Genomic DNA, 10,482 nt, shown 5'->3' with positions numbered 1-10,482 from the left:
TCTCTTGTGGGCTGTTTAAGTAATCACAGTTTTGGAAGTGAAAAGAAGACGGATCTCGACTTGATCTGGGTCACTATTTTCCTGGGATAATCTTCTGGGAGGGTATCAGAATCTGGAAGACAATTGGTTGGTGGGATTTGATTAGAGAAGGATTAGCCGCTAAAAGTGCTAAATATAAAATACTGGGGGGGGGTTGATGAACTATTAATTAAATAGGGTTTTATTGTTCCATTTTGCTTTTTAGGGAAAGAAAGCTCAAAGCTGTGTATTTTTTAATAATTATTTGTTGTGCCTCGAGATGATGGCATTGCATCTGGATTTGGGTCCACGGATAGGCTCGGGCACATGGAGACAGACAGTTCATCTGGTCTGGACTTGAGAATAATAAAACATGGGACTGTTTGTTATCCTCACGACCCCTACCCACATTAGGCATTAGGTTAGGTATGACTAAAGGGTAGCTCTCTCTTTAGGTATGACTAAAAGGTGACTCTCTCTCTCTCTCTCTCTTTCTCGAACATCTCACGTTAGTTGGGTTTCAAAGTTTAGTGAGGCTACCAGACTTTTTTTGGAGACGCTAACTACCGATGGAGTTGAAGATTGCCAATGTAGTAGGGTGGATGGACTTTTGGTTTAATTGTCCTATATTGATAAATATAGTTAGTTTGAGGTGTTCCCTAAAAGATTTGGGTAACAAAGTAAAAACATATGTTTGGTCATTAATAAGAACAGAGAATCATTTGATCACCTTAGGTGGCTTCAGCGGTCAGCTGGGGGCTCGGAGGAGGTGAGCTAGCCTGGTTTTTAGGTTCGAATCCTATCCTAACGCACACAATCACTGATGGATAATATTCAGACTTATCTGTTTGACACTATAAGGGTGTGGTGGCGGGGTGTCCGGATGGGACTGTCATCCCAAAAAAATCATTTGATCAAACATATGCTTCATATATATTACGATATTTATGAGTTTTATTATCGATATCTAATATCCTTATAAGTAAAGCATTGATGATGTCAAATAAGTTAATGTACCATGAATTATTGGGTCTCTGCAGTAAAGTGATTCAAATATGTTTTGTCAAGCATGCTTTGAAGTCTCCTCTTCTTTCTTTCTTTATTTATTTATTTATTTATTTATTTTTTTTTTATCAAAAGGTGAAATTCCTCCCCGTTTGTCCTTTTCTTGGTCAATATGGCAGTTAAAGGTGGGGAAATCTGTGAGTTTCAGAGTTGATACAAGGGAAATCTCTTTCTACCTAAAAGTCTACTTTTTCCCGGTCCTTTGAAGCAAGCTCAGAGCAGGACACGGAATTGAAAATGGGAGGGTGAAGGAAGGATCAATAGTTTGCTCGGAATTTACATATATTAAATAAAATAAAATAAATACAAGATATTTTATCATTTACATATAAAAATAAAAAATAATAAATTTCACAAATAATATTGTTATTATAATTTAGAAACTTATTAACATATTACTAGTACTATTAGAAGAAGTCCATATAACAAATATAAAAGTAAAAGATTAAATATTTAAATTACAACTTAACAAGTACAAAAAATTGTTCATTGGTCAACCATGATCAAATTACATGCTATACATATTATTACAAATATTTTCATCGTATTCTATTTGTTTATTTTTAATAATTTGAACCGCCAAACTTATATATAATATCCAAAGAGTTGGCATCAATTAGATATTATAAATTATTATTATTATTATTATCTTTTTCTACTAACAATTAAAAATTGAAAAAGAAGAAGAAGAAGAAGATTTTGTTATCTTCAGTAGCGATCGACCCCTAATTTTTTTGGTTCCAAATATCAGGACTAATAACACTTACAAGAACATTATACAACTTGACAAGCATCACTACCAAAAGTCTTATCAAATGAGAAATTTCAAATGGTGGATCCTTGCAAGTCTAGACAAGCAGATACCAAAGCATAGACACAATTCGATCTCCAACCATTTCTTTCAAAATCTTTGATTAAACCCTTTCTAACTCATGCCATGCCTCTAAAAAGTTTATAATATACTTGACAAGCATGCTTGTAAATGCAAAAATGAAAATACAAGTATTAACTCCCAAACTAAATGACTAGCGCGCTTGCCATGTGCTTGCATTTAAGATGAAGTGATCACCTCTCCTTCCCATAAAGAGTTATAGATGACATTTGCTATGCTCATGGCACATTGCGCAATTAGGAGTCATCAAGCATCTAGAGGTAGGAGATCATAGAATTAGAAGATAAAGCAGAGTAGTTATATATATTTAAGCTATTATTTTTACAATTATATAAAAGTAAAATGTTATTTTTATGAGTATATAATAATAACAAAATATTATTTTACTGTTATGTAATAGTAGTAACTATTATAAATATAATTACTAAAATAAACCTATATAAAATTATACCCAAGTATACCCAGATAATCAAGCAATTCTATTAAAATTATCTTATTTTTCTCTCTATCTACTTTATGTTTTTTTCCCTTCTCTCTATTTTTTTTTTCTTCTAAATTCCCTCATTTCTCTCTATTCTCTTCTTCCCTATGTTTTTTCCCCTGTCTTCTCTACATTTTCTCATTTATCCCTTTCCTTTCTCTTTTTCATGATTATCAACTAGAAATCCTAAAATTCAAAACCTACGATTCCAACAGTTGACTGGCTATATAGCTTTTACAGGAGAATGTCCATACGCATTCAACATCTTAAATGAGAGCATTACAATCAGCAAATGAAACTGAAACACCAATGGAACATATAAACCAATATACAACATTTGAATTAGAAACTAGAGGCTCTATCAATTCAAGGATGCACATCAAGTTTCTGGCAGCTACACAACCTCAAATACAGTTCAGTCCTATAGGCTTGCAGTATGTAAATGCACATTAACAGCCCACAAGTTCATTTCGTGTTTCCCAAGTTAGTAAGGTGCAGTTATGAGATTCCAAGGGAGAAGAGGTTATTAACCGGATACATCAACAGAAGAGGTCCCCTGGTTCTCCAAGAAGCGGACCACAACAATTGTAATGTTATCTCCACTGCCCCTCTGGTTTGCTTCCTGCATCAGGCGCTTTGCTGCATCCTCGGGCTCTTCGATAGGTTTAACCATTGCAACCGCCTCCTGAGAAGAATAATATATCATTACACAGCTCAAGAATCGGAATCTGAAAATGAAAGCCCCATGCTCGACTTAAAATGGCACAGCACAAACAAGAAATAGACATCTCGAAAAATCAGTTTGATTTCATGCTTGGTAGGTCAACAATGAAAGCTATATACCTACTGAAGCGCCTAATAAAAAGGTATTGAGATCATCAGAAGGACCTGCATATAGTGTTTATGGATCTAAAAAAGCCCTATGATAAGGTCCCAAGAGAAGTATTATGGAGAATTTTAGACAAGAAAGAAATATGAATAGCTTATATACAAGCCTTAAGGACATGTATTATGGTGAAGAGACAATGGTCAGAACATGCGGAGGGGATACTGAACCGTTTAAAATTACAATGGGACTGCATCAAGATTCTGCACCAAATTTATACTTATTTGCTTTAGTAATGAATGAACTTACTAAACACATTCAGACAGAGATGCCATGGTGTATGCTATTTGCAGATGACATAGTGTTGGTGGATGAAACAAAAGAGAGAGTGAACACTAAGCTTGAGTTGTAGAGAAACAATTTAAAATCTAAGGGATTTAAATTAAGTAGAAGGAAAACAAAATATATAGAATGTAAATTTAATAAGAATGCAAGAGTGGAGGATCTTAAAATAAAATTGAAAGATCAAATCATACAAAGAAAAGACCATTTTCAATATTTGGGATCAGTGATTCAAAAAGATGGAGAAATTCACGAAGATGTCACGGATAGAATTAAGGCATGTTGGCTAAAATGAAGAAATGCATCGGGAGTGTTATGTGATAGTAAAATCCCATTAAGAATGTTGGGCAGTCAAATACCAGCATGAGTAAAAGACAAGCGTAACGAAAATGAGAATGTTAAGATAGATGTGTGACCATACAAGAAAAAATAAAATTAGAAATGAGGTTATTCATAAGAAGGTATGAGTAGTGCCAATCGAGGAAAACATGAGAGAGACTAGACTAAGATGGTTTAGTCATGTGAGAAGAAGACCAAGAGACGCTCCTGTGAGGAGAGTTGATGAAATGGAACAATTAGTCAAAAAAAGAGGTAAAGCCAGACCCAAAAAGACTTTGGGAGAGATATTAAAGTTTCATACGAAGTGTATGGGTCTAAATGAAGATATGACAAAAGACAAATACATGGAAGTCTAAAATTCATGTAACCGACCTCACATAGTAGGATAAAAGCTGGATATGTTGTTGTAGACTCGTGAAAAAGGTCAGGTCAAATTGTTCATTTTTTTCTTTCATGAGGTGGGGTGCAAAGGACATCCTTCAAGTAAAATACGGTCTCAACCTTAGGACATTGTGATGGACAATCTATTAAGACATTAAGAAATGAGAAATAAAAAGTTGGCAAACCTCATTTGTCACGACATCCCATAGTCCATCACTTGCAAGAATAAGGAACTCAAGAGAGTCGTCAACCTTTTCCTCCTGCACCATATATTATGTTTTAATCAGTGGCTCCCAATCAACTTAGCTAAGAATAGACACTAAAAGGTTCCTGCAACACAGCTCCATGAGGGATGGTGCTCATACAGTGGCATTTCCTGGTAAAATATCTAAAATACTTGAAGGCTTTTACTCTTAATAAAGTTCATTGCAGGAAATCAACAATTGCAAACAAAATTCGACCAATTTTGAAGACAATTTTCAGCTATGTATTAAGAACCAGAGATGATATTGAAGACAACTGGTTTTAAACAAATGAATATGTGCATGTGTATATGTATGCATCTCATGTTTAAGACTTTTTTTTTTTTGCTGAACATGTGAGACAAGTTAGAGGAGAAAGGTTCACCAGGAATTTTCTCTATTTACTTTCCTGGTTCAGCATATGTTTTCATGGCATATGTATTTCAGGAATGGACTGCCCCCAAACTAGACATGCAAATGTTTCAAGTCCTTTGACCTACCAAGGGAAGATAAACCAAGTGCTTCAAACTGAAACAGAAATGTGCCCGACATCCCCACACTCAAGACACTGATATACAGTGTATAGGCTAGACTCTAAGAATAACATTCATGAAAATATAGCATATTGTTAAAAACCAAATTAGATGGTGATGCTCAGAAAACATAGGTATCCAATTGCAATGTCCACATTAGCACTCTAGACCTGAATGTCTGGATCAGCAACAACATATTGCTTCAAAAGCCGGTCACCAAATGCACGTGAAACAGCAAGCACACCTCCAACTCTCCAAGTTCCTGTTACAAAAAAAAAAGTCACAGGCTACCAGCAGTTCACTTACTCACCATAAGTGATTTTAGAACAAACAATACAGCCAAACATACAATTGCTTTACCTGCCCACATCACAAACCCTCCAGCATTTTCAATCCGTTTTCTCTCATCACTTTGGTCTGGCTTGTGATCTCGAGACACAGCAAAAGCTACAGGAGATAATGTGGTGCTTTTAGCACACAGTGGATAAGGGAAATCAGCAAGGAAGATAGCAAGTATTCTTCAAGATATTGTTCTAACCAAAAAATAATGAGCCCTTATTTTCATTGTTTGGAAGATTATCTCAGAAAACCATATACATCAACCATGAATTGGGATGGTTATCAAAAGCTGTATCAGATGACCCCCCTGCCCTTAGAGTTATGTTACACGAGGTACGTTTTATATATTAATAGAGATTTTTTCACGTGCTTTTAATGGAGGGGAGGTCAATGTAATTTTCAAAATGTTTTTTTTTTTTTTTTTTTGGGGGGGGGGGGGGTGTGTACAGGATGCTGATCATAATTTACTCTATAATAAAATATAAAATAAGTAACAAATAGAAGATAACAAAAAGAAAAAAGATCATACCAAATGAAGTGCCAATATAGCAGAATAACAGAACTTATTGATTGTCTATGCGCGCGCGCATGTGTGTGTGTGTGTGTGTGTGAGAGAGAGAGAGAGAGAGAGAGAGTGCAAACATATGTTCTACAAATGCTGCAGAAACCATTGATGATTTCTCAGAAATATGATTCAGAATAGGTGGTTTACCAGATTAACAATCCACATAAGGAAAATAACACAATCTCCTTGTATACAACCACACATGCATCAGAGGTCCAATAATATTGATGCTACAAAGATAAAAGGGAGCTATAAAATCTTACCTTCTCCACCCCTGCAAATAACAGCTCTGGAATCCCCAACATTTGCAACCAGCAGACGATCACCAACAAGAATGGCCGTGGAAGCAGTTGATCCTGCATCCTTCTGATTATTTTCTGATTTCAGAAATTCTGAATCTGTGTGATTGTATGCATCAGCTGCAAACAGGAAGAAAATCCAAAAATAAACTTAGCCAATAAGCAATTTGTGCAGTGCCAAGAGAATCATATCATGATGCAAATAGAGGCAGACCTATAGCAGATTTGGTATCAGACATGAACTTCGGATGGCTGATCAGATTGCTGAAGAGATTTTGCTTAACATATTCTGCAGCTCGAGCACCCCCATGACCTGAAACAGCCATAGACCACAAATATACAATATAGAGAGAGGTATACTTAGCAGGCACTAATAAACCATTTCAGATTTTTAAACATGCACACAATAAACTGTTTCAGATTTTCAAACAAGAGAACTTTAACCAAATAAGGTGTGTGGGATGCAGAAAAAGTCATCTTTATGTAACCCAAATGATACCTAAGGCTTATTTCAGATTGATAAAGCAAAACACCACCCACTACTTCAGAAAACTGAAACTGATGAAAGAACTACACATTAGGAGGTCTGGCAATTAAAAGCACAAAAGTTTGGGCCTTTTTAATTGTGGAAAATGATTTCCAATTTTCTATCTCTAATTTCCTAGAACTCTCTAGCTTTCATTTACCATAAAAAATTTGGAAAATAGGTTCAAATGTTAGAAATACAGAAAACTAATTTTTACTTTGAAAAATTAGGCATTTATTCGAAAGAGAGACAGGAATGTTTTTCTTTTGTGTAACTTGTGTCACAGGAGGAGATGGAGATGATTTAGAGAAAATTTTGTGGAAAATCATGTTTCCCATATTTCCAAATAAGGAGAACTTAGAAAACTCCTCCAAGTTGCATTTTCCAACTTTCCATTTTCTATTTGAAATTTTTTTGTATTTGAACAAGTTTCCTAATTTTCCATTTTCTGTGGAGTACTTTTTCAGAAAACTGGGGCTGTTTTCCACATCTAAGCAGCTCCTTGACCTCTCTCATATTAGGCCATCTTTTTTCTCTCTTTTCTTGAGAAACAATAAGAAAACTTATATCAAGGACAGAGAGAACCTACCTGTGGAAAAAAAGGACAAACAGAAAACAAGGGGTCAACCAAATAAAATGCAGCAATCTTTCATGTTGGGAGAAAGTAATAAATTTACCCATATGTATAATCTTAAAAGCGACAATAATATTATTGTTTTAAGGATGCCAAATGTTATGAGGAGACACCATGCACAAGAGAGAGAGAGAGAGAGAGAGAGAGAGAGATGCACCATCAAAAACTCCAAAAAGGCCAATAATCTCTCCATCAACACCATCTATTCTGGTCTCATAAAAATCCTCCATAGAAGATCTTTTTCCTGGAGAGCTTGCATAACCATAGCTGAACTTTCCATTCTGACTGTTTTCAGGAGACAGAATAACTTGCTGTTAGGCTAATCTTGCATCCTCATTTTTCTGGAAATAAATACTAACATTGCAAAGCAGTATAAATACCATGAATTACCAAAGCTGCAAACAAATACAACTTATATAGCAATTCCTCAATTTATACAGAATTTAATTTGTCAAAAGCCCATATCTAAATGCTTGAATGGTTATACAACCACAGGAAACGTTTTTATGATGTAGTACATGCATGTTTGCACACAAACAGACAAAGACACAGAAAGGAATGCATGAGGAAAAGGTGTTCAAAATCCCAGCTCCATACTTTTCAACATTTGTGGCCTTCCCATATATAATAATGGCTAGCGATAAAGAGAAGAAATCAAAACTAATGAACTTTTTATATCATGGATAATTGCATACTAATCCTTCTTTCAAATGAATGCTACCACATGAATGACAATTATATAGAGATTTTTCAAAATGATTACGCAAATATGTTTTTATCTTGCTCTCTTTTCTTTTCTAGATAGAGATGCTCATGTGAATAAATAATATACTCTCAGCCTTACTTGCATAGATAATTTTGTTTCTCCTTAGAATGCCAAGGTATTTGGTATGGACAATGTGATTAGAGCAAGGATCTCTATCATTCAGATCGCATGCTATCTTGGATGAATAATGATATGTAGCCTGAAAGTTGGACTGAAACTGCAGACCCAATAGGGGAGTTCCCCATTTTGCCCTTACTCGAACAATCATATCACCGTCTTTTTTGGATTACATGCTATTTTTTAGCATGCAAAGGGACAAACATACTGAATATTATATGAACATTTATATTTCAACAAGCGAAACAGACAAAATATAAAACGGTTAATGTTTGACATCTAGATTGTATTAGAATTATGCTGAGCACATGGAATAAAATTACAACGATGACCAACAGTCTGATCCGACATACATGTCAATATTAGCACACCACGACAAAAAATAAACAAGTTCCATGTAAATATTTCTCTCATCGACCAATATAGTAAATAATCTAATTCCCTTGATAATAACTTCAGAAGCATGCTGAGCATCTGATACAGATTGCACGCACGACCTTATTCCTCCAAAGAGATATCATTGCATACCAAAAACACTGCGGTTTATTCAATCATGGGTTCCTTTAGTTCACAGATTGCTGAATAACACTATCTGTAAAAAATAACCCCTAACTTGATTATTTTTCTAACCAAAAATTCAGATCAATCTCTAATTCAGCTTTCAATAAATAACAAGATATTGAAGGACGCACATCAACGGTGATCACAAAAAGTATAATTAACCAGAATACACCGCCAACAAAAAACATCCAAGGAAAAAAACATACACCTAAACACACACACACACACACACATATATATATAGAGAGAGAGAGATATCGGTACCTAAGACCACCGCCGGTAACCGGTGCATCGGCATAAACTTGGCTACTACCGGATTGGAAGACGGAATTCAGATATCCCATGGCCACTGCTCCACTATTCTCTTCAAGTTCCGAACCTTTCAATCAAAATTGAAATATACATACATATACCTAGATTTTATACATGTATCTATAGAAACGATTACAGAAGAACTCACAGAAGAATCACAATATCACGGCATATGCATCAGCAAACAATTTCGAAATTTCAGAACTCGAATGAATCCGTAGACACAGATCTCTTCAATCGATCGCATGAACAAACGACCTAAATTCCAAAACATACATACATAAGCGTACCTCGATCGAGAGAGGGAGAGGATAGAGAGGGAAAGCACCTGAAAGGGGCGAGAGGAGAGCTCACCGCTTCGAGCGGGTTTGGTCTTCCGTTTGGGTCTCTGGGTTTTATTTATTTGGTGAAAATGAAAAAACCATGACCAAATAATAATAAGAATTAAGAATTCATGAAAAAGTAGAAAACTATTGAAGTGTTTTGTATTTGGAAAATTAGGTTACGACGTCGACGGTGCCGCAAAAACAGCGCCGCCGTACGATCCGGTCAAAGCCTTTGTACGTTTCAAAATTATATTATTTTTTTAATAAAACAAATATATATTAGACTTACATAACTTAATATTTTAAATAATTTATTTTTTCCTTAAATCAAACATGCCCTGATCCTCTTATCTCATATTTGTATTGCGGGGGGTAAACATCACTTTTAACTATAAAAATATCAAAAAATATATAAATCTATGTTTACTTGCTAGCATTTTCTCACTTTTCTTCTCATAGTCATATAATTTATAAAAAGCTAAATTTTTATTTTTATTTTTATACTTGTATATTCTTTTAAATTTTTTATTTTTAAATTAAACTTCTAAATCTAATTTTTAAGTCAATTTAATCCCATATACTTTGTTATTTTTTATTTTGACAATTTAAATTTTTATTATTTTAATTACGACTCTGACTCTATATTTTTTTAATTAATTTAATTTTTATAAATAAAAATAAATAAAATAAAATAACAAAATATACATCACACTCTATTCATATTCAAATACAAAAGATAAATTAACTTAAAATTTTAAGTCTAAATATATAATCAAAACAATAAAAATTTTAAATTATCACAAGAAAAAAAAAATTAAAATATAAAGATTAAATTGATTAAAAAATACAAATTCAGATAATCAGAATAATAAAAAGTTAGAATGACTATAGAAAAAAAAACATTAAAATACAATACCA

General features: G+C 34.1%; 1 protein-coding gene across 1 annotated transcript; it reads right to left on the bottom strand.

Annotated features, from left to right (window-relative positions):
* Nucleotides 1-2,749: 2,749 nt before the first annotated feature.
* On the bottom strand, nucleotides 2,750-9,619 carry LOC127813393 (probable protein phosphatase 2C 59). Its single transcript, XM_052354341.1, has 10 exons — nucleotides 9,567-9,619; nucleotides 9,387-9,496; nucleotides 9,191-9,305; nucleotides 7,640-7,767; nucleotides 6,537-6,635; nucleotides 6,287-6,442; nucleotides 5,480-5,566; nucleotides 5,290-5,381; nucleotides 4,530-4,604; nucleotides 2,750-3,141 (listed from the first exon to the last, which is right to left on the bottom strand). The coding sequence occupies exons 3-10, from the start codon at nucleotides 9,268-9,270 to the stop codon at nucleotides 2,983-2,985; spliced, it is 876 nt and encodes a 291-aa protein (XP_052210301.1). The 5' UTR covers nucleotides 9,271-9,305; nucleotides 9,387-9,496; nucleotides 9,567-9,619; the 3' UTR covers nucleotides 2,750-2,982.
* Between the last annotated feature and the right edge of the window lie 863 nt (nucleotides 9,620-10,482).

This window comes from Diospyros lotus, chromosome 11 (genome assembly GCF_014633365.1).
Source record: "Diospyros lotus cultivar Yz01 chromosome 11, ASM1463336v1, whole genome shotgun sequence".
In the NCBI taxonomy this organism is placed as follows: domain Eukaryota; kingdom Viridiplantae; phylum Streptophyta; class Magnoliopsida; order Ericales; family Ebenaceae; genus Diospyros; species Diospyros lotus.
This window is presented reverse-complemented; position numbering and strand designations above follow the sequence as displayed.

Excerpts from the sequence above, each read along its gene's own strand:
- LOC127813393 (XM_052354341.1), bottom strand. The coding sequence starts at position 9,270 with ATGGGATATCTGAATTCCGTCTTCCAATCCGGTAGTAGCCAAGTTTAT. Across the intron at positions 7,768-9,190 it reads GTTACCGGCGGTGGTCTTAG|TCAGAATGGAAAGTTCAGCT; the intron begins GTACCGATATCT and ends TCCTGAAAACAG. Across the intron at positions 6,443-6,536 it reads TGATACCAAATCTGCTATAG|CTGATGCATACAATCACACA; the intron begins GTCTGCCTCTAT and ends TCCTGTTTGCAG.